This window comes from Anser anser, assembly GCF_964211835.1.
Source record: "Anser anser genome assembly, chromosome: 6".
Taxonomy (NCBI): Eukaryota; Metazoa; Chordata; class Aves; order Anseriformes; family Anatidae; genus Anser; species Anser anser.
Window position 1 is genome coordinate 2946670 of NC_139726.1, and position 25138 is coordinate 2971807.

Below are 25138 nucleotides of genomic sequence, written 5' to 3' on the forward strand. Positions count from 1 at the left end.
CCTATATCCTACTAAAACCAAAGTAACAATTTCTGTGGCTTAAAATTGCACACTTTATATTAATTGCTAAGATTCTCAAGGAAAATAAATAACCAGTTACTAAAAGGGCAGAAGGGATTAATGCTTTTGCTAGAATAACTTTAAAGCATAAATTTGCTAGTTAGTTTGAATGCTGAATCTCACTGTCATTCTAGTTCAGGGACAATAAGGTCAGACAGGAGATGCATCTTCCACTGAGAAGTTTGCTCACTGTTGTCTTATGGAAATTCTCTTCTTCCTTCACCATTGGCATTTATATAATAGGGAGTTGTAGAAATTCATAGCAGTCAATAACAGCGAGAGAATCTTCCTCAAGAAGCGATGAGAAGGCAGTCTGAGCTAGTGGTCAGTGCCGGGCTACGTGTTTCCACCACATTGCCAGGAGAGGGGAGGAGAGTAGGTGTTTTATTTGTTTATTTTTAACACAAGTTTCATGTGTAAAAGTGTCTGTTAGGGTTTAAAATTTGATAATTGATGTTAAATGGAAGAAACTCTTTGGTAGTGCTTAAACAAATAAATACAGTTTGAATTGGTGGAACCATGTCCACAGCTGCATTTTATCATCTTAGGATCACTTTGTTTTATAACTGGTACTGCAGTGTTCAAAATACACATTCCTTGTAACTCCAGTAACTCTTATTTTAGAATAATTACTAGAAATTTGTCCTTTGGGCTTTAAAATATTTGGAAATATAACTAGACAGTAAAAAATGATTATCACACTGCTGAACAGTCGTTGTCTTGCTGAGTGCGTTTTAGGGTCTGTAGGGGAATATATGGAAGTCCACATGATAAAAGATACTTGGTAGCTCGGATTTGGGAGGAAACTGTAGTGAAACAGCTGATTTTGAATTCCAGAAGCGGTTTGGGTGGTCACCCTGATGCAATAACTGAGTGGTTGGGGTTGTGTTCTCCACAGAGCTTGAACTTAACCATGATTTACAGTCATTTCATACGTATATTTTATCTGGGATAAGTAAAACCTTCCAAATGCTTTCAGTTAACAGGTCTGTAATGAAAAGATTTGACCAAGTAAGGAATTCTGTCTGTCAGACAAAGACTTGCCAGCATTTGTGGTGAAATAATCTGCTCTGTTTGGAGACTGCAGGAAAAAATCCTTTCTGTACAGCTGGTGAGTTTTTGTTTTCACAGTCAAAACAGACATACTGAATAGGGAAGCCGTTGGTAATAGTTTGATTTAACTCATGCCTGAACCATTAGCTATTAGCCTCTGTTGAATTAATAACAATTTGTTTGCTATTGAAATGTGTTGATTGCAGGTCAGCTTTCCAAGGAAAAAGTTACACGTTGTTGAAGCTTTGCTTAGTTGCAAACTCACCCAAAACAGTAAGAATAACAATCAAAACAAAATCCCGTCCAATTTCTCCCTTCTATTCTACTTTGTGGCCATTAAAACTTGGAGAAAATTTACAAAGAGCACGTGTGCTCTTCTTTACTGTTCTATTTAAGTCCTACAAAATTGTGCCAGTTAAATGTACAGAGAATGCAGGTCTTTGTGGCTCTTAGGTGCATTCGTTCTTCTCAAAGCACTGGCTGCAAATCCAATTTCATAGATGAAAGACTTCTAGCATAATGTAGGCACCTGTCACTGTATGGAAGCCTAAAATATCTGCCTGGATATAACATGTTTTTCAGCAACTTGGAGCATATGTAGGTTTTTTTTTTTGATACCTTTTAGCTTTTTTTCCAGTACTTGTCTATCACCTTAGCCTGTTGTGCTAGCTGCGGTAGAAATAATAAAGTATGTGCTATTCATTGGCTGCCTTATTAATATGCAGTGAGGGCTTGCCATTAGAAGTTAATAGCATAATGTACTTCCACTCTGCAGAAAGAAGCCAAAAGGCAGCACTATGGCCATGCTGAGAAGCCGACAAGATGGGCGCTGTTAGCGTGAGCTGGGTGTGATTAGAGGGGAGGCCGACAGATGACACTGAAGGTGAAAGACTCAAAGAGGGAACCAGTTTTGTCAAGAATACATGAGAAGTACTCTTTATGGTGTGGAGTGTTACGGGATGTGCTGGTACCAGTGTAGATGGCTGCTTGTCTTTATTTTGTCTGGGAACTCTGACTTGCTCAAGAACCCTCATCCTTTACTGCTTGCAGTCTTTGCTTCAGGACATGGCTGTAGGAACATCCGTGTCGCAGTGAGTCTGCCCTTGAGGATTACTGTCTTGTTAATGGCAAATGCTCTGGTTCAAGGCATTGTGGAGCTTGAGGTAAATGGAATAGGTTGCCAGCTAAAATTTCTGAAGACTTGCATGTGAATTGCCCATTCCTGCCTTGTGACAGCAAAGGAAATAAGCACGGGGTTTAGTCCAGAGACCTTAGTAGTCCTGCCTTGCTGCCTCTCAACTCTTTGTTATGGCTCCTTCATGAAACCAAACAACTGCCTGAGTGCTTTTGGTCCTTTTCAGGATAAGGTTGAAATTGTTTTTCTGAAACAAAAGGAATTAGCACTGATTACAACTGTGATTTAGGAAACTTCATCTTAGCACCTCCAACTTGAGTCTGATGCCCACAGCAGGGTCAGTGTTTTGGGTATCTCTGATTTCCCCTCCAGCTGCCTTTACTGGCATTGAGATATCCATCCTTTCATTCAAAAGGTTTGAAATTGGCCAGTGGTTCAAAAATTATTAGCAGAGTGGGAAAACAGGATCGTAGGCATACCGGTAACTAATATATTTACATTAGCCTTGTTTTTGTAGGAAACCATGCTAAAAAGCCCTCACCATGTTGATATAACCTTTGATGGTGTTTGGAGGGGGCTAGCTCATTCTTTAAGTGCTGATTCATTCAGCACTGTTTTTAACTGTGTTGAAGAGAACTATGACAGGGTTTACAGATAACATAAAGTCACTAGTTTGAAACTTGGAGATGGGAGTGAAGAAACAGGAAGGAAATCTGAGCTCTTGTAGGTCAATTTTTTGGTTACATTGGCATTAAATCAAGAAGAGGAGGAGAAGGATTGTGCAACAAAAATCTGAGTCTTTTTTTCCTGGCTTGTCACTTTCTATTTATGGGAACCCAAAATGACCTGACTTCCTGGACTGAAAACAGTAGTGACATATCCTTAATGATAGTCTTTCACTTTTTGAGCCAGTCTCCACTACTCACCTGTGACATTTTTTATCAGATGTCAGAGCCCAGGCTGCAGTTGGAAGGGTGCTGGGAACTGTGACTGCATCCTGCGACAGGCAGAGCCCCAGATGTTAACAGAATTACTGTTGATGTTAGGGCTGACTCTGACACCTTCCAGTAAGTCAACATTCGGTGTTGCTCTCAGGCTCCCCCTCAACCTTGGCAGAAGCCGTATATAAATATTGTCACCCATTCTTCTTTTCCCAGTAATGCCTACAGAAAAAATAAAGCAGCGATGGTCAGCATGGGAGGCATTAGGGAGAGACATCATCAGTCCAGCTGCTGAGGTTTTTCTCCTTTGGTTGGCTCCTAAATTTAATCTGTCCCTGGAACAGCTCAGAACATTTTTTTCCCCCGTTCTGTTTTCATGCAGGCTGTACTGTGAGTGGTTCTTACCTATGCCCAGTTTGTATTGCTACAGGAACAAAACTATGAGCATGAGACATCAGTTGGTATTCTTCCTGCCCCTTAAAATTCATAGAAAGGTCCCCACTGACTTCAGTAGAACCTCATCAGGAGAGGAATCACTTTGAGCTGCTAAGTATTTTTATTATTTCAAAGGAGAGGAGTTTGAGGATGTATTAGCAAAGCAGAGGTTGCTAGCAGAAGACTGGATTTCTAGTACCTGAATAACCTGTTGAATACAGCGGTCTCTTGCTGAAATATGTAGTTTGAGGGAAAATGATTAAGCTCACCTAATAGCATGTGCAACAGACTCCAGGACCACTGACTGTATTTCATGTAACAGTACGAGAGGCTTTCCTTGCCTTTTTGCTCATTTTTAGGTAGTATGGAGATCACATGGTTCCTATTTTTTATTGCAGTGCCCAAGCAATTACTTTTACCATGGTTCACATTGAGTGCCTGCTGTAGGAAGCTTTTTATAGTTGTTCCGAATGTCTTCAAAGCGAAAACTTAAGTAACTTTCTTACAAGTCTTGACAAACTCCCCTGGGAAAGCAAAATTTCAGTTAGTAGCTGCCTATAAAACACAGTGTGATGGCATCAGCCATCTATCACCTGGATTTTTCAAAAACATAGTCATCCCTCAGAAGTAAGATCTATTCCATTTCACATTCTTGCTCTCCTATCTTCTGGGTAACAGCAACCTGCTGGATGATGCAAAAAAGAATTAAGATTCATTGCTGTATTTTTTTGTGCATACAAATAATATACACGTAGGCATGGGATTATTTATTCATAGGTGTGAGGAAATCAGCTAAATATTTCAAGCAAAATTAACATTTAAAAATGCATGAAAAGTGATTATAATATTTAGTCCTACCAGAGGCATGTAACTCTAGTTTTCTTCCCCCTGAACTTTTTGAAAAAAATCCATTGCTAAAAGTGGAGCACCTACATATACAAAGGATAACTGGATATTAAATTGAAATAATTAAATATCCATTTCCATGGAAAAATAGATTGGAAAAAAAACACTGGTGGCTGAGCGTTTGTCACTTTCATGACCATTGAATAATCTGGAATAACTGAGGAACTTCGTAAGTCCTTGTGATGTTCCTGGTTATCCAAGAGGACTTTGCAGACTCTGCAGCAGTGAATTTACTTGAATCCGGATCTCCAGTGCCTAACACAACAATCGAGTTGTATGGTTGCACCAGTCAGGCTAAAGCATGGCTGAGTGCTTACAAGATTTTTGAGTCTTTTGCCTTTTACCAACCATCATTTGTTGCCCAACTTTCTGTAGGCATCAACAGAAGAAATACATTTTAAAAAGGAGTTTGAGTAAAGCTCATACTAAGTTCTGAGATTGCCTCTATTCAGTGCTCTATTGCAAGTGATATCTGAAAGCACTTTTCCGCTCCTTTCTATTTTGCAGTTCAGAAGTAAAGCCATTTCAAGGAAAAATGACTCAAATAGTCAACCAGATACTGTTATTCACATCAGTTAGGCACAGCCAGGAGACGCTGCTCAGGAAGTACAACACAGAGACTCAAATACCTATTGCAGTTAGAGGTCTGTCTGGGTCAAGAAGGAAGGAAGAGCTTTTCTTCTGCTTGTCTATGCATAGCCAGCTGCAAATAGTATATTGCAGCATTTTCATTACTTTAAGTAGCAGGAAGAGATTCATTTCTATTAAGTGAGTCTTTTCTGGGTGCATGTGACAAAGGTTATAGATTTTATTTGAACTGGAGATTCTTAAGATCTCCAGAGAAAGGTCTCGGTGCTTCAAACTTTTGCCTTACAGAAAAAGAGGCAGAAGAGGTACTGGGGATTTTTGAGGAGGATTTCTGTGATAGAGATTGTCTTCATGCTGGGTGTTCTGTATGACAGGTGATAACGACAGGGGACAACAGAAACAAATGAAATCAGAATAAGGATTTAAGAGAAAAAGAGGTCAGACAGCTCTTACATTTGAAATTGTCCGATTATTTCACCTTGTCTGATTATTTGTTCTGAGTTATTATCTTCTGTGTGCATGGGTAAGGATAATAAAGGGGAAATGCAGGCAGAAGGCTGCCTATTTTTCCTTCTGGCTGGAGGCAAGTTTGGCCACAGAACAGAGAATGGGAAGTAGGTTGGTGAATGCTGATTGCAGCACTAGCAGGGGAGTTCTTCTGTTGGCTGGGGGCAGGAAGTTCCTCAGCCCACAATTGCTGGATGACAGCAATGCTCCTTTGTTTCCAGCTGAGGAATTTGCTGGTTGTACCACAGGCAGAATTTCTCAGATGAAATTTGCAGCTTCTGTGGGTGGAGAAGAATGTTTCAAAGGGCTAAACTGAGCCTTCTGACTTGTGACTCTGAACGGAAGGAGGGCACTTCAGGATACTACTTTTATAATGCGCTCACTATATCTGTAGGCTTGTAAGGACCTGTCACCATGGAGCTAGCTGGTACTCCTTTGACAGATTTTCTTGAGATAATATACATTTAAGGTCCTTGGTTTTTAATAATCTCACATTTTTTTACATTATAGATCATATTTGCTAATTGATAGAAAAATTGTTGATTTTGTACAAACGACCTTAATACTCTTAATAAAATAAAATCAAGAAACTGTTTTTCAAGGTGAATGGATGCTATTGGTGTTGGATTAGCACTGTTCTCCTAACTATGGAAAAAGACTTTGAGCCCACGTTAATACTGTCCATGTTATGGTGGGGAGGCCTGCTTTGTGCTTTTGAGATCACTAGAGTGGCTGACACAATGTCTTCTGGTGGTGGCATACCCTAAGGCATAATACAGCTAAAGCTGGTGCTGGTGACAAGTTTTATGTAGGGATCTAAGCACTGTTTAGTTATGTCAACTGGAGATTATAATAGCTGTCCATTATTTGAAAGCCATATTTTGGACGTTCAATGTCTACTGGACCTTGAGCTGTAGGCTGTAAGCTCCTGCAGAAGCATCCAAGATCCTGCTTATCCCATCTCCTCTTGTAAAGGTAAATGTGACAGTTCACTCTGGGGACAGACCTGACTTCCTTTGTCAGCTCCAGATTAGCCTAATGCGACTCATTTTTCTTGAATCTACATGCCGGAGGTGCACAGAGCATACAGTTAGTTGAAGCAGCACGGCCAGCTGACTTCAGGTTGCTTCTTGTGGGGAGCACGCTGTGCCTGCGGCCTACAGGTTGTGCTTCGTGTCGGCCTGGAGCGTGGCGCAAGACACTAGTTGCTCCTCTCATACCCTGAGTGATTCAGGGCTGGGTTCCCGAATGCCTGCTTGCTTCTTGGCTTTTTGTTTATTTTATGCTACCACAGGATCGGTCCGACAGAAACCCATGAGCAGAAGCCAATACGAGTTGCAGGAGCCAGTCTGGAATGACTTCCTACTGCTGTGTGCCGGAATCATGAATTCCTGACGTTCCTGCCACCTGAAAAGGTTCAGCGGGGACTTCTGGAAGGAATTGGTTCAGAGTTGATTAAATGTATTTAATTAGATTGTGGTGATCCAGTATGCCTGCTATTCATGATCAAATCAGATGGCTTCAGGAAGACTGATGGCATCGAGTGGCTTGCATACCTTGGGACTCTCAGTGCTGCTAATAACTTCCTGAGAAAGTAACCATTCTTGATTGACTTTAGGAGGAGCTTCAACAACAACAACAAAAGACAACAACCACACCACCACCACCCAGCTGAATTAATCCACAATGCAAAATTTTACTTTTTTTTAATGAGGCCTTTATTTAAATTTAATTGTTCCCCACTACAGAAAAAATACTGATTATTTTATAAATGCCTGTAACGGGGCAGTCAGTTTTTTTAAAAATAAGATTGTGTTCATGTCCCCTCCCCCCCCAACATAATGGGGTAATACCATGTGTCATTAATGAAGCCATGAGTAGAGTGCTTCTTTCATCAGTACACTACTGCTAGGCATGAAATGGTCTGTTTGGGATTTTAAGAGCCAAATGTAAATGTGCTTAATGAGACGCAAGGGGCTTGGTCTGTGGCGGGGAGAAATGGCTTTTAGCAGTAGATGCAGACAAAAGTATTGTCTTTCAGTCTACAAGAAGTCAAAGAGAAAAGGAAAAAGAGACTATGGTCCCAGATGGAGGAGGTGTCAGAATTTAGAAGGCTAAACAGCTGTAGCCTGTTTATGTGTTTTAATTCATTGTTAGAAGAAAGGAAATTAAACAAAAAATGGAAAACATTAAATCTTTTTTTAAAAAAGATCTGCAGTTGACCAAGACAGGCTACAAAAAGAAATGCAAAGTTTGTCAATTTATTTTATATAGTATAGATTTCAATTTGTTTATATGGAGTGCATCTAGAATACATTGAAAAATTCTTCTGAGTGGGTGTTGTAGGATAATACTCCAAATCACAGAAGGAAAATAAAATCATTCATATATCTCATGGTATCAACAATCTTGTGAGTTTCTGAAACTTGTTTTGAAGCTCCTAACTTACATGTGAGAAACTTCCTGCCATTGCCCACTGTTTCAAGTACTGATCTCGCTAGTTAGGTCAGCATTTTTTCTCAAAGCGTTGAAAAGTGGCATATTGCTGAACTTTAACAATGATGGTATTTGATACTGGCAAAAAAAAAAAGGAAGCAAAAAGTAATTATGAAATATTTTTACTGGCTTCAACAATAGTTCTGCAATTCCAGTGGTTTAAATTGTCTCGTCATCTACCTTGGGGTTTGAATGTAAAACACATATCCACCTCGACAATTTCAGTATTTAAAAACAGGTACTGCCTTGCTGGCCTAGATGTTGAAAGCAGCATAATTGCACTCTTAAAAGCTGCTAGCTTTATCTTATTTTACAGGAGCCAACGAATCTTTTTTTCCCCTCCCTAGTTCTTTGGCAGTAAAGTTACTTAGACTCAGAAAATGACAATCTGAAGAGAAGGAACTGTTTTTCCAAACTATTCTGTCTTTAAGCAGAGCAGGCATCCTAACAGATGCAGTGATACTCCACTGTCTTGTCTCCCTACTTGGTGGCTGAGGCCCAAAAGGGGACCTGGTCTTCTTCCCCTCTCCTCTCCTTTCTGCTTCACTTGCTGGTGACTGGGTGCTCCTTCCAATCACCTCTGGCACTCACCTGAGCCATGGTAAGCCAGGTCTTTTCTTTATTTCTATTTAATGAAGCTTTATTTTGGTTTTCTGAACTGATTAACTCACGCCAAAGAAGCACTGTGCCCCCTTGTCTGTGACCTGCTAGCCAAGATGGCTGTAACATCTTAGTGGTGCTATGTCAGCTTTATGTTTAAGTACAACTTTTTGCTATAGGCCTTTGTACATACTAGAAGATAATGTTGCTGAATGCCCAAAAACCGTGGCTGGGTAAGACACTGTGAGGCCGTTTTACTTCAGTGTTATGCATGCTTAAACCTCGTGAGAGTGCTGGGGTTGAGCGGAGTTAACCAGGCCGCTTTCTGCAGAAGTGTCTCTGACTCAGTAAAACCCTTGTAAGCTGTGCGTTCCTCGATGGATTTTCAAGAATAAATGTTAGACAAGCACCTTCCTTCCTCTCTCTGTGAGGAACTGAAGACAAGGCAAAGATCTTTCGGTGTATACCAGCAGAGTATCTTCCACTCCACAACCAGCGAGGACGGAGCCAGCCCCAATCTCCTCTAGTGCTGTTGACAGAAAGCTCCCGGTTAGGTGTGCGACATTTTCTCTACATGGCACAGGCGTGTGTCAGACAAAGAGAAACAGCGAGGAGAGCCGACCGCAGCTTACGATGGCTCTCGCCAGGCTCGCAGATGCCGTGGGTCTCCTCCAGACGATTGTCACTCACTCGCTGCGAGCTCTGCAAACCTCTGCCAGGACCGGGGCTGGAGCGGGAGCTGGGAACTCAGGCTGGAGCGATACTTCATCCAAACGTACACACAGAGCACTTCAAGCGTAACAGAAACCTCGTTCCCTGCTTGGTTTTGTACAGGAAAAAAATACAGTTCTGAAAAGCCTCTGACTGTTGTTTTTCTAACAAGTTAAGCAGATGGATTGGAAATAGTATTTACTGTTTATTTCCTCGACATATCAATATGTGAGGAGCCAGTATAAATTATGGTTTGACTGCAAACAAACCAACCCACGCCAAAGCAATAAAGTAAACACTGTTGTATTTTGTTTCAAGTCAATATTATGGGGGTTTAGATGGCTGTTGTTTCTGTTTTGCCTGGCTATCTCCGACTAGCTGAATTTCAGGCCCTATAATTGAAAAAAATTACGGTTTAAAAGATTTAGTGGAAAATAGGTTTAGTAACTATTCCACTGAATATTAGAAGCAGTAACTTCAGAAGGTATAGGTGTTAGCAATGAAAACAGTATTTCTGTCAATTTCAGAACTATTTAACTTTTCACAAGAAGAACAAGAGTGAAGTCATCACCAGGCACACTCTGACGATGAGGTTTTATGATACAACAGTCTGCTCCTACCTCTTTTCCCTGGCTTCATGCTCGTGTTTTTTCTGTCTTGACCATTCAGGGAGCCAGCTGAGGGCCCTGAAACCGCAAAAGGTTGACACAACCAACAAAATGGATGGCTTCTGCCCGTTTAGCACCCCCAGCTGGCTCATTCTGAAGGCAGACCAATACTGGCAGGCAGCCAGGTGCCAGGGCGAGGAAGGGGATGGGGACATCCCATGGTGTGCACGCAGCGGGATGGAGTTGCACCTTTGGGCAGAAATGGGCCATTAAACTGGCTCAGCTGAATTATGTCCTCGAATTGCTCGAACTCGGCATACTAAGAAATAACAAGCAGAGTAAAAACCAGCATAGCCTGCATGTTACTCATTTAACATGTAGCTGGGCAGATTAGCTAAGATGTTAGACTTCTTGACCAATCTGTCTGACCAGCATATACTTCCAGCTGTAGTTTTCCAAACAGCATATTGTGGAAATTGAGAACAGATGAAACAAGGGAATGTTAAAACAGTGAATTGAATATGCTCCCCAAATTATTCACTTATTTCAACAAACAAGAATCACATTGATGTAATATATGACTGGTTTCAATGCTAAAAGCATATCAAGAGCTGGAATGTACTTACGTGGCTAGACAGTAAATATCTTTGAGTCCTTATAATCCATTAAATTGTAAGAGTATGTCTGCTTGTCTAAATGGAAGGAGACACATCTCTTCTCTGTACCACTGTCATTTACTCCTCCACTTCCTGATTCTTTGGCCTTTTTTTTTTTCTTTTTTTTTTCTTTCTTTTTTTTTCTTTTTTTTTCAGTAGGGCTTCTTTTGTGTTTGTGAAACTACTGCTACTCCTGCTTAAGTTGTCCACTGCTCCTGAAAGCCGAGTTAAAGCACTGTACAAATTCTTGTACTGATGGATATAGCTTTTTCACTGTGAGTTGCCACTTCCAGAGTCAGAGGATGGCCTACTAAAGATGGGGCTGAGTGATGCGAGGCTGAGCTACTCTTGCTGTACATTGCACTGAAGCTATTTGTCCACTTTTGATCACAGATTTTGATGTTTGCCTTCCCCTTGTTGCCTAGAGTTGCACATGAGCTCCACAGAAATGACTGGTTTGCAAAGTAACTTTCTGTAAGAACATTGAATGTTCTTATATCCTCATCTGCCAAAAGTTTTATGACAAGGTAGATGCAGTTCCAATGTGTTAGCCCTCTTGTTAGCTTCAGGTAGTCATAATTTAAACCAAAATGCAAGAAAAGGATCTTTTTTTTTTTTTTTTCCCAGTCTCCCACAAACTCCAAGATTTGAAATTATTGCTCTGAAATGTATGATGTGTGATGCTTTCTATCAGGTGATGCATTACAAGATTGCTTGGGATTTAGAAAGCCTTTGTCCTATGCAAACATTGTTTCTAGAAAGCTAATCAACTGGCTAGTGAAAATCAGTGCAAGGCTTGTTCCTCAGGCTGACCGTGCAGTGCAGAGGGTGTGAACTTTAGTGAGCTAATGGTGCTCAGCGTTGCTAGGGAGCTCTTGTGATCCTGTTTCATGAGTAGCTGTTTTGAATGACTGGAATTCTTTTATCTTAGCCTCAGCTAAGAAACAGAAAAGAAAACCAGACTTTTTGCAAAATCCTAAACAATGGACGTGATTGTAGAAGTTTGTCATGACAGAGATGACAGAGAAGAAACTCATGTTTCCTCTATGTTTCCAAACCTGTCAAACCCAAGTCTTTCCCTATGAATCTGGTTCACTGGCTGTCTGCGATTATTCATTGCCTGACAGTTTTTGTGTCCTAGCACCTGTCCTGTGCTGCAGTTCTGAAAAGGAAGCTTAGGCAGGAGAGGCGTGCTGAATGCCATCCCTTGCTCGTTGGTGTGAGGTTTAATATCAACATTTCTGTGCCCCTAGTGCATGTCATTCTTTACCTCTAAGAGAATGGAGTTTGGATACGCCTTCTGCAGGTCTCCTAGCTGTCCAGTTTTTGGAGCCAATCTCTTTGGCTCTTTGGCAGGCCACATGCAATCACCTCTTGTGCTTGATTGAAATATTAGAAAGTCATTAATCCAAATAGCAAAATACTTTTAAGGCCATGGCCAAATCTGAAGTCTGATGACTTTTTACACCCCTAGTGTTTAAATTTCACATAAATTATATGAATTGACATGTATTGTTAATGCAAAATTATATATGGGATTAACATGTGTGGTTTATTACAAACCAGACATCATCTCTCAGTCACTTGGGTGGTTAGTAATGTTATGAATTGACTGACCACTAAAACCAACTGTATGAAAGAAAACATGTCTTATGCATAAATGCCAAGGCAACATACTAATGGTTTATATTACCGAAATTGTGAAAACTTGAAACTTCAGAATGGGCTACCTAGTGTTTACTTTGAAGTCTGGAAGAATTGAAAAATACACATATTTGAAGTTGAATATCAGAAATCTAAACAGCTTTTAAAGTAGTTTCATAATGGAGCTGTTTTAATTTTCCCCTGCCTAAATGAAATCCTAATACCTAGGGCCTCAAGGCTGTGTAGCTGCTATTTTCAGAGGTGCTGAGTGCATACAGCTGCTGTTGACTTCCCTTCATGCTCTGGGTGTTCAACACTTCTCAAAATGAGTGCATACAGCATCTGCTGCTACTGCTGAGTACCGGAGTTCCAGTAAAAATGGCTGAGAATTTTCTGTCACATTTCTATAGTACCCAGTTGAGTTGTCTGGCACACGTAATGCTCTGCTGTGGTGGTTAGAGGGTACTTACGGATTCACTGTGTGAGTACCGTGGTCAGCCTTGACTCACAGACCCCTCTTCTGCACCGTGACCTATCTGTGCAATGCGTACCCCTTGCGGCCTTCTCAAGAACGCTACCTTGTTTTCGCACTGATAAGTTAAAAGTTTTGATAGAAGCTGGAAAAAATCTGCTAAACTTTGAGAATTTTGCTCCAATTTGTTTGAATCAGATGCAGAACTTAAACAGGAGCAGGGTCAAACCTTTCTCATCCTCCAAAAACTAAAGTACTCGAAAGACAGCTCCCAGATCTGTTAATTCAATATTTATTCTTCAGCTGAGGTGCTCAAGTAGGTCTTGGGTAGATTACTCTGTTGAGCTCACAAAACTGAAGGTTTTGTGTTTTCCATGATCATTCCCTAACATCTACTTAAAATAGGTTTCCATTTGCTGAAACAGCGACTTTTAAGTATTTCACTCCAGTCTGTCACTAGGACTTTGAAAACTCCTGAATAGTGGGAATTGCTTTACATCAAGGGAGAGTGGGCAATTATTTCAAAGCTTTCATTTTCACAGGCTGTTACACTGCTGCAAATTAACAATTGCTGCAAGCTGACTTGTAATTTAGGATATATGCTATGTACACTTGTAGCTGAACAAAACTCACCAAGATATATGAAAACAATCATGCAGCTATGAGTGACGTGTATGTCGAGACTAGAAAATGTTGGGTTATTTCCATCCGAAATACCACTGTAAATGTGCATCGGTAGTCTCCGGTAAGACAAGGTGGGTTGAACATTAGTTGCTACTTTCAGAGCTGCTCAAGAGCTTATTCGGGCAAGAAGACATGAGCAACTGTCTCCCTTCATAGCCTTTGAAATATAAAACTGAGAACTCAGACCACCAAGAAGCATTAGGTGCGACAACTAATGGTTACAGCAGTATAGTCTTCACGCTTTCCATGCATGAGTTGTGATTCTTCATTAAATATCTGTCAAGTAGCAGAGTTTACTTTGATACTGCAAATTTGAATACCTTAGACTTTTTGTTCTTTTGTTTAAACAGGCAAGTAATAAAAATAACTGCTTTCATTGTTGGTTCACACCTTGGGGATATAGTGCTAAAGTCTTTGTTATCGAGAGGCAAGAGAATTTCTTGCTGCTCATACAAATATAAAAGAGCAAGCAGAAATTTATTTATAGAGATACAGTATTGCACATTTCTTAACAACAGATTAAAGGGACTGTTGGTTATTTTGTTCTGCAATGAATGTTTTACTAAGTATGAACTATCTATTTTCTTTCCAAATATCAAAATGTGGAGAAAACAAATGTTTAGCAAACCAAGCCCTGAATTATATTTCAAACAATTCTGTGGGAAAATGTGTCTTGCATTCACAGCAGGCTCTGCTTGCACTGCTGTATTCATGTATCATGGGAATCGTAAGCAAGCATGGCAAAACAGGCAGAATAAGTGCAGATTTGTAGAAAACTACCAGAAAAATCGAAGCATCACTCTACTAACAGTGAATAAGATACATCATACATAGCAGAGTTGTAGTTTTCACACCATAGGATCAGCCAGTGAAGCAAAGACCTACAGTCCACTTCTTTCATCACCACTTTATTTTCCCACCAAGTTGGTAGGAAAAGTGCTGCAGCCACTCCTAGACAGGACAGGTACACCCAGGCTGCTGTAACTGCTGCGCTCTGTCCTTCCCACCGAGCTTCCCAAGGTGTATTTTTTGAGGTTCTGTATCACTCCCGGCAAAGAAAACTTGCACTCTGATGCAATAAAGTCTTTCTTGAAGTTCCAACACAGTGGATTTGCTCCAGATTGTCCCAAAGTCACAAGAGCAAAACACTAGCACAGCTGAAACCCAAGTTGTAACGCCTTGTTGGGTGACTTCAGGCACTGTATCTGCCTGAGTCTCAGGTTCCCCATCTGTTAATCTTTGTTCAAGATCTTCTTATGAAAACCATTGTCATGCTTTCTTCTGGGACTGTGAATGCTTTTCCTATGGGAAATCCTGCAATGTTATATATGTATTCATCACAAAATAGGAACAAAATCCAAAGAGATATGCATTTATTTTAGTACTGATAGTAGCATTATTGGTTGGAAAGCACTAGAGTCTGGTATTTTCAAAAACAAATAAAAATAAAAGGGATTGCTTAAGAAGCTTGTGTTCAAAGACTACAGCTCACAGGGCGCCTGTGCGCTTTGAACAGTTTGCTTGTAAGAAAATCCTCTGAACCCATTAGACTGCTGCTGCTTCAGAGCACTGTGGAGACTTAATTAAAGGTTCAGGAGAGAAAAGAGGATGATGAAAGTTTTATAACCATAGGCTAATATTTTTGAAAACCATTACTGTTTTTTAACTTGTGGAGGACTTGGAAGGTGCAACTAACTTCTCGATCACTGCCAGGATTCACCTGCAGGTTCCTGTGGGATTTCCATGTTCACGGAATGAGGTCCTGAACATTTCAGCTGCATGGCTCATACATGTTTGTGTATATTAAAGGGGCTGGGTTAAAATGAGCTTTAAATCTTAAAAAAAAAAAAAAAAATCTAGGTAAATCTGTGAGTTCTACCACCAAAGTGCTTCCATTTGTTTCTTTTACATTTCAATCTATTGTTACATATATTTCCTATTAAAAAAGCATGGGTATAGCCTAGTTTTGTATTCAGTTACATAAATAATCACCTTTTGCATGTTTATCTTGTAGTATCAGTGCCATAACCCTTACTTTTCCAGGCACAACTTGTGCTGCTGTGTGGATTTGGGGTACTTTGTGGTGCGTGCTGCTCGATTACTCTGATTGCTCTGCGCTGCTTTGATCTGCCAAGCAATGGCAGGAAATAGATGTCCCAGTTACATTTTGTATAGGGGAAATTTTGTCTGCAGGTTGCATTGTGCGCTGCATGTCTGCCCGGGCCCACGTGTAGCCTGAACGGCCAGTGGGCAAGATGTAGTATGTCCAGAACCAGTGGCTTGGAGTTGTGGACTTTGGGACGGAAGAGGAATTCAGCCATGAGCCCCGCAGTGATCTTGGGTGGTGCTGGGCTCAGCTGCCCCACACCGAGGGGAACGTGGTCGTGGGCACGGACAATGTTTAATATTTGTTATGGCCTCCACGTCCTGTCTTAGTACCCTGACAGAATTTCAGCCTTCGTTTAAAACAAAGCTCTCAGTCTTCTGAGCTGCAGGAGGCAAACTTGGAAACGTGGGCCCAGCTGTCGAAGTGCCAACCGCTTGTCACTTGCAATCTCGCTACCTAAATGCGGAACAGAAAACAGCGTTAGTTAGACCTGGCTGGGCGGTGCTTTTGTGTTCCACCGCTCTTCTCTGATAACAGAGGTGTCCTTTTGTTTCCACACATGAAGTGATGTGTTACTCAGCCGTTTCTGACCTTAGCGAGATGAGGAACTAGTCGGATCGGTGTGTGTGTGAGCGCCTCATGACTATGTTCCTTCCAGTTGGGTCAAACAAGACAAATTTTAGCTCCTAAGCGCATGGCTAAATTTACCCAGTTCTGCATACTTGATTTGGCAAAACCATATGGACTTTTTGATACATTCCTCAGCTCTCTTCTGAATCAGTTTCCAGAGTCTATATTCACGGCTCGCACCCACTGTTCAGTAGGAGGTGTAGAAGAGCGGCGCCTATTTCGGGCGGCAGATTTCCCGCGAGCGTTCTTGCCTCGGGCCAGCTCCTGCCGAAGCTGCCGCCTGAGCCTGCCGAAAGGGCCGGCCCCGTCCTCCCGCCCGCGCTCCCTGCAGTGCCTCGGCTCGGCTCGGTGCCCCAAAACTGTTTTTTTTCTCTCCCCCTCACACTGAGCTTGTTGGAGCCGAGCTCTTGGGCCTGATCCGGAATCGCCTCTGCGATCAGGGAGTGCGGCCGGAGGTGAAAAGGAGGAGTTGAGGCACCAGGGGGGTCTCGGGTCAGCTTTAGCTAACTGCAGCCACGCATTGGGTTTGGGTTTTGCTGTGGCTGGTACAGAAGAATGGAAAATTCCCTTTCAACCAGTTAGGCAGGATTTCCACAGGAAAAAATTATATTTGCTAAACAGAAGCTGTGAAGCAGCTGACGGATCAATCCCCAGTGATACGCCTGCAAATCATCCTGTGGGATGTTGGGTGTTTAAAGCACATCCCGTCCCTGAGCAGTTTGCCCTGAGGATGGCAGCTGGGGACGTTTCCACGCTGCCAGGTGGGACACCAGTGGGACCCGCGCCGAGGCCGTGGGTTCCTCGCTCAGTAACGCACAGCGCTTCGCACGCGCCGGTCCCCGTGAGTAGTGGAGCAGTAGGAAGAGGCTGGCAGAGAAAGAACAACTGTGAACTGTTCAAAAAATACACGGCCTCTGTTTTTCAGATGCTGTGACTGCGTGCAGATCCTTGTAATTGTTTAAATATATTTTTTACTTTTTTAAAGACATGTTTATAGTGCAAGTATTTTTTTTTCCTTCTATCGGTGGCTTTAAGAATACATTATTTGTATCTGAAAGGAGTGAACTCAGCCCAGAAGGTACAAATAATATATTACTCTTAATCCAAGGGCTGCTAGAACTCAGTAAGGTTACATTAGAGCTAAGACAATCCCAAAATTAGCTGATAAAAAATAATAATATATATAGTCATCTTTTTTTCTCCCGTTCCCCTGACCGTGTGATCCTGCTGCAGGCTCAGTGGGTCATTTGCCCTGTGGTGAGCTGATTCAGGGACTAAATTGGCAGAAGAGTACTTGGTGCTTTTTGTGGAGCTGGTTCTCTGCTATCTCGTTTTCTGAACTGATTCACCACAAAGCGAGACAAACTCCAGTGCCGGGAGGGGAGAAGCAGAGGGTGAGCAAAGGAGGGGAGCCAGCAGGACGACACCTTCCAGTTGCAGCGAGCTTTTAGATTGACTTAACTGTAATTGAAAATAGCACTCCTAAAATTTTAGAGTCTATTAAAGCCATTTTATAATTTTTGGTGGTAAGGCAAATCTGCAAAAATACAATTTTCTTCATTGGCTAATTGCCTAAATAAGTACAGAAAATCTAACTGAACTCGTGGGGGTTAAAGTTGTGCATGCGTCAGTGTTTTGGCAGGTTTAGTAAGAACACTGATATGCAGGTCTGTTTTTTTCTTTTAAGTCAGAATTGTCGGCATTTTTTCAGTTCAGTGTCTAAACTGAAAATGTAGACACAATTAAGTTAGAATTGAATGCAATATTTTGTTTCACATAAAATATTTTGGTTTGAGCTTTTAAATACTTTCCAAGTTTCAGGTCTCCTCTGCTCTGCTATAAAATTCAGTCTGAACTCGCAAATACTTTGTTTACTCCAGAATCTTTGTTTTTGGAATATAAACTATGCATTTTTGCTGCCAGCTATAGCTTTTAATGCAGGCTTATGAAGCTAGGCCACTTCCCCTACCATACGCTCGCAGTGAGTCAGGACTGCGGGTGGAACTTGAGTTTTGTCATTGCCAAGAATAAAAACACTCTGCTTTATCAGAGCAGAAAACATAAGGGCATCGTTTTTTATTACAAAAAGTGCAAAACTGTGGTTCAGCATTTTCGCGTTTTCTTATTACCGACGCTTCTTCGTTTTTCAAATTAAAAATATTCAGTGCACACATCAGCTTAAAAGCACTTAAAACCCATCGAAGTGCAGCTTGATATCCCAGCGTGCTGCCTGCTTTGGCCTCATCCAACAAGACACCAAGACACTCAACCACGTTAGTCATCGCCGTGGTTTCAAAAGTGAGTGCCTCTTGCTTTGTGGGTTCAAACCCAAAGAAAGCTAAACTTGCAGAAGATCTCAGAGAAGTCTTGTATCCGGTTGGCTGAACTGACAAATTTTCTGGAAATTCCCCCAGAATCTGGGCTAAAATTATTTCTTTTTGATGCTGAAATCACAGCTGTGACAAATATTCAGCCTTATCTATGATTCATGCGTTCTCTCAGAATGGGAAGTGTTAGAGTAGCACAATTTAGTAACTTTTGTTTACTTCCCCCTAGTTCAGCATTTCTAATTTAACACGTTTTCTCCAGAGTAGGTTATCTATAAAACAAACCCATTTTACCTACCTGTAACTGAAGCTTTGCCATTTGTTCAACCATTCTTTTCTGGCTAGTTATAAAATATTCAGTTTCTTGTAATATCACCAAGTAGGGGAAAAAAATCTACATTAAAGTTTGCAAAATTCATTTATAATCTTGTATCTTTTTTTTTTTAACATAGACCGTATTTTCTCATTTCAGAACATTCTGCAATTTACCTGCAAAATGGAATTACTGTTTATGGCTGTTAGCAGTTGCAACATTTCTTTACGCCCGGTGACCCCCATTTCCATGTGCCCAGCTCCCAGAAGGTAGGACAGTATTTTGTACTTTTGGTTGTACGCTTTCAAGTCTCATATCTGCTCCCCACTGATACTGAAAGAGGGTTCGAGACCTGTGTGCCTATTGTGCCCACTTGTCCCTTTCTCCTTGGGTTAGAAGCACATTGTTCATGTACAGCCTCGTGCCCTGCTAATAGCTTAATTTGTTAACTTTTTGATCTATCAAAACGTATAACCCCTTTCTGCAAGCACTTGAAAGTCATGCTTCCTGTAATTTTTTACTTTTTGGTTTCTTCTAAAGCATTTCAACATATTAGAAAGTAAAGATTGATTTTCTCCATGTAATAGTTGTTTCTTTGGTGATATGCTTTTGATATGTTTGAGAAAGAAATCTCGGTGGTCTTTCATGCAATTAAATTCAAAGTAGCTGTGGGGATCTTGAAATGAAAATATATTTCACTGTGAAACTGTCATCCTAACCAGTCACTTCAGATAAATGCTTGCTGTTCTCTCTCCCTTGGTATAAAATATAGTATATTTTAAAGCAGAGATTTTTCTTTTCTGTCTACCCTCATGGTCATTAGAAAATTATAAATGAAAACTTGTTATGTTGAACAGCTGGTAATTGTATTTAAAAATACCATGTTAAAGCTAATGAATTAAGTAGGTAACACGATTAAAATGTATATACTGAGAGGGCAAAGCGGTAACAGAGCCACTCGTGTCTTTGCAAGAACAGCTGAGTACACGCGAAAATGCCTAAGAAAAAAAGAGTTTTGCTTGCACATCCTTTCCATAAGTGTGACTTATTTTAGTAGCTTGCAAACCTACGCTGTTAAAAGTTATATGGTACCACTTGTAAGAGATTTTTCAAAACGCTGTGCATTAGAGGGATTTTCTTGAATTAAATCAACTCTTGTTCTCCTGTGTACAGCAATGTCCTTTGTCCTTTTATTTAAGTGAATGCACTTCACAGTGGAGTACAATGCTGTTCATCAGTATTTAGCTGAGGTATTAGCACAAAGAACAAACCTGTGGCTGGTTTTATGTGGGACGTATCTTTTATGTGAGGAGAGGAAAAGAAAATAAATAATTTTCAAAAGGGTAGTTTATAAATGTTGGTCCTTCTAGCGAAATACTGAAAAGCTCAATCAGAGGTGAAGGATTCAGGTCTTCACTTCGTGCTGTGGTGCCTCAAGCTTGCACCCTGTAGGGTTCCCCTCGGTGAAGGATTTTTAGGAGGGTGTCATCACCCCAGGCAGCAAGACTGAGAGTTGTGCTTCCCCATTCCGCTTGTCATTCTCCACCAGAGCAGAATCTGGCTCCACGCTCTTTCTTTTTGATGTGGAACTTGAAGCTGCTTAGAAAACATGTTATTCTACATTTGACTTTCCTTTTTTGGGTACTGCAAACTGTGTTTTTACATGCATTTGCATGAAATTTTTAGTCGAATTTAGATTTTAAGGGGAAACTTTCAAGGCAACTTAGTATTTTGTGAGTCAAAACTGAGTTTGAAACTAGTTGCGATTGGAATGGTTGAGATCACATGAGATTTTTCAAGTCAAGGATAGCTTCATTTGTCCAAGAAATGTTTTTATGTGGTTTCTTGGGGGGAATGGTAACTTCCGATGAACTGTTTAGAAGGGACCCAGGGTCAAAAAGGCTGATGTTCCAGTATTGCAGCCTCCAAACATATTTTCCAGCTGAAGTAAATAAGTATTGATGATGAATAAAACACCTTTGCAAGAAGTGGCTGGAACAGGAGGTTTCAATGCCTGGAAGTTTGATATTACTCCCCAGCACAACCTCCTCTGCTATGGCTTCAATGGGGCAGGGACGAATTCTGCTAGCCCAGACCCAGTGTAGAGGAGCAGGTTGCCCGTGAAATCTTCTCATGCTGTAATGTAGAGAGTGATGAGCTGAGCCAAGAGGAAGGGAAGCAATTCAGTCTCTGGTCAGTCCTGGGTGCAATGCTCTTCTTGGGGCTGCTGCTTTCCTGAGCTGCTACACTGGGGTGCACCAGGTGCCCAGCATCGGATGTCGCAGAGGTAAAAGCTGTTGGGGTCTCGCTCTCTGCACACATGAATACAGGGTGCCGTGCTCTTTCTGGCATGGCATGGGCTGTTCTCTCACCTTTTGGGTTGTCTTGTAAGGTTTTGTTCTTGCTTCTGATATGCATGACTTCTGTTGTATGAGAGGTGACTGCTTTTTGAAAATCAAGCTTTATGTGGCCTCCCTACTTAAGCACCCCAAATCCTAAGCTAATGCAACTAGGTAAGGAAGTGACATTAGAGTGACTCTAAAGCCACTCAGCCAAAAAATCATGGATGCTGTAAGCAGAATGACGTGGATCCTTTTGTTTATATTCAAACTCCAATGTCTGTATGGAGAAAGCAGTCTGTTTTTTCATTGATAAGACCCATAAAGATTTCAGATACCTTACAGTGGCTCCTCACTTTCCATTAGCTTTTACCATTATGCTGAAGTCTACTGAAGGTGGCTAATTGGTGTGTGTGTAAAGAGCAGACTGAATAACCCAAATAATACCATAGAAACAGTGGAGACCCGCAGGCTCTTCGTAAGCCTACAAACACAGCAGTTGAACTCCTGGGCTCTGGAAACTGTTTGCTAATGATGTTCCCTAGGTCAGTATCAAAATAATAAGCTAGGTGTGGTGGATTTAGATTCTCTCTCTGCCATTTTTTCCCACAGTCAAGGAAATGCTCTTTTTTGTAAGTGAATACTTTTTTTTTTTTTTCTCTTCATTTTAAACATCGGGGTGTTCGTCAGTCACTGATATTATTATGACTACTTTGCTTCAGTCAGCCTTTAATACATTTTTGACAAGCTTTTCTTTGAAGATACTGTCAGTGGTCTGTCTGTCAGCTGTAAGGTGGGCAGTAGATGGCATTTGCTGTGTCTGATTCTGGACTAACATTGTCTGAATGGCCAGAGGCAGGCCAGGCATAGGGGATGAGTGATGAGCTCCCATTTAAGCCTTTTTACCAGTGACAGTACTAATTTGTGTATTTCTTTTCTCTTCCAGCCATCAGTTTTCATTAAGCTGATAGAAACTCATATCTGTGAGATGTCTACCTGGCTTTCAAATTTGATTAAAATTGGTCAAAAAGTTATTGGACAAAGGAAAGATGGACAGTACGATCACATAACTCTTTTTCATTATCAATTGAAGCCAAGATGCTGCATTATAAAACTGTGTCATGCATTTGTGGGAGATACTTCTATCTCTTATAAAGCATTTGTCTAGTCTATATTTGCAATTAATGGCAGCCATATAAGCTATTAGCATTACCAGTAGCTTGCAGTGATATTTTACATCACCTGAAAACCGGTGATGGAAAATAAAGAGGAAAATCTTGCAGAAGTAACGGGTTCTGAGAGGAATAGGGACAGTGTAAAAATTGTAAGGCCCAAATGTTAGCAAGGCTACTAAACTTGGAAGACATTAGGTAGTTTTCAGACTGTTATGCACAGAGCTTCCTAATAGTTATTTCTCATGGATCTGCAAAATACAAAAGACTTTAGGTTAAAGGAATAGTAATGAATCATTTATGAGATATTATCTACAAAGATGGATTGGTTCCATCTGTTACAGTAATAAAAATAATAATGCTTAGCAATTACATAAATGCTTTACAGGTTTTCAGTGTGCATCACAAACATTAATCTAAGATCTAGCCCATAGCAGTCTTTAAGAGCTTGTAAAATGGCTTCAGCTTATATATACTGGCTTATTTCTTTATTTTTAACGAGGAAATTTGTTGTATTAGAGTTTTTAAACTGGTTTAGAAAATTGAGTTGTAGTTTCTTGGTCTATGATGCTATATGAAGATAGCCACAAAATTAGCTTCTTTTCCTCCTGTTAATCTAGGTTGCTGCAAATGTCCATTTAAAATACAGCTCTGAAGGCAGGTGTTCATTAACATACAAATGATAGAAATGTCTTCCAAGATGCACTATTTGCATTATCTCGTAGTTATTTGTTAATCTCATTTTTTTTTCTGTCTTGTAAGCAGCTCACTGATTGAAGGCCGCTGTATTCTGAGCCACAGTGTAGTCTGATAGAAGTTGTGCTATGTCCATGTGTTATATTTCATTGCGCATAGGATCATGTTACCTGAAAGAAATAACAGCTTTTGTTCAATCCAGGGTGAAATCGGATATGTAAGGTAGTGGTTTCCCATAAAACATGTTTTAGATGCAGCCTAATTCATCTAACAGTGTGAATTATTAGCTTTAATTTTTTCTCTCAAGTTTCTAATTTGAGTTCTTGAAAAAAAGCCATGATAAGTTCAAGCAAAAAGAAGAAAAAAGTAGTTTTTTTTTTTTTTGATGTGCTCCCTAGCAGACAAAGGTCTGATGAAATAGACAAGATTTATGGCAAATGCAGTTTAATGGATAGTTATCCTTATTGATATTTTGAGTATGTCTGTAAGTCATATAAATACATAGATCAATGTATATTACACCTGGGGTAAGTACATATGTAAGTGTCTTGAAGTTGGACTCTTCGCCGTGTAACCTGTGACCTTGAAAGATAAGGTGCCATCTAAGCTACTGCCCTGTAAATCTGTTTATCTATATACGTCATAGATTAGGCATGGGCTTTACAGTAAGACTTGACTGAAACAAGTGACATTAATTCCATTAACTGTGGTCAAAAGTAGTGTGTGTACTGACAGATCGAATGAGGAGGATCACATATCTCTACCTAGCCGATATTGAGTTTGGAAACATGAAACACATTAGATTATGCTGGGTAATAGAAAGGTTTTAATACAACTAAACCAACCATTTCCCAAAACAAGATATAATTTCCTTAAACAATATTATGTTAACTCATACCTAATGAGATTATATAAAATGGACGAAAAACCCCCAGCATTTCATGCACGCAGAAAGCGATGGGTTCCGTTTAGTCATGCCCGAGTGCCAATAATCATTTATGAAACAGAGCAACAGTTTGTTATCAGTGCTAACTCTGCCCCTTTAATCATCAATGGCCTGGAAAGCAGTTCCCTAGTCTCATTACCCAGGCTATCTGGGTTAGTGTTACAAAGCATAAACTGCGCACGGAGGAAGCGATTAGCAGTGCAAAGTCGATCTGGCTGGGTAACTCCCAGGTGCCACGGGGTGTGCTCCGCTGCTCGCCCTCTCCGAAGCTCCCCGTGCCGCTCCATGCTGCCGCTGGCCTGGTGGCCTCCCCTGCACCTTCCCCTGGGTATCCAGCTGCCTCTCCAGCCCTTCTCTTGAGGTTTCCTCAGCTATCGGAGAAGGATGACAATCCTCCAAACTGCTGAGGGAGCCTGCCCAGAAATGTACCTGAACGGGGCTCTGGAGCAGGATGGAGCTCCCGTGGTGTGAGTGTTGCGATGTGTTTTTAAAACCATGCTGATAAGAGTTAATTTTCAGTGGCGTTCCTCTAAACCGGCTTTGTTTCATACAGCAGGGCATTAGAATAAGTGCTTTCAAGTTGGTGGTGCACAGGAGCTTTGACAAACCAGTTCCAGCTAATCTTGCTTTGAGGTGCTTACATCTCCTGGCCCCAGAAGTCTGCCCTGTTCTCCTGCCAGAGCTCACCAGCCCATGCCAGGCCTGGCAGGAAGGAAAACGCGCTCCTGTCATAACTGGAGTCTTGGCTCAAACCCCCTCTCATCAGCAATTTAAACCAAGATGCCACTCTGTGAACAGGGTTTGCTGAGATATCGCACACCTTCTGGTTCGTTGCTTCTCTTGGAGGTGCTGTACCTCCCAGAGGATAGCAGGACAGGTGATTAGATATCATAATAACAAGCCAGTGTTGCAAAATATTCCAGAAGTCTTGTTCCAGGTAACAATTACCTGCAAAATCTGTAGGTAGTGTAGTTAATACTGGTTTGATATTTGTTTTTTTTCTATTATTTCTTTCCTTAGAAACTGGTAATTACAGTTGAGACTGTTGTCCTGAAGTCCTAACATGTGTGGCTGAATTCCCCTGAGAAAATGGCCCTAGGCTGTTTTTACTC

At 41.0% G+C, this 25138-nt stretch overlaps 1 protein-coding gene across 1 annotated transcript in view; it reads left to right on the plus strand.

Moving 5' to 3' along the window:
* Nucleotides 1-1811: 1811 nt before the first annotated feature.
* Nucleotides 1812-25138, plus strand: part of LOC310901250 (uncharacterized protein) — a 721588-nt gene continuing 698261 nt past the window's right edge. The window contains exons 1-2 of the mRNA XM_083840541.1: nucleotides 1812-2276; nucleotides 19033-19142. Coding sequence (XP_083696667.1) covers nucleotides 2037-2276; nucleotides 19033-19142 — 350 coding nt within the window. The 5' untranslated portion in view covers nucleotides 1812-2036. The remainder of the gene's footprint in view (nucleotides 2277-19032; nucleotides 19143-25138) is intronic.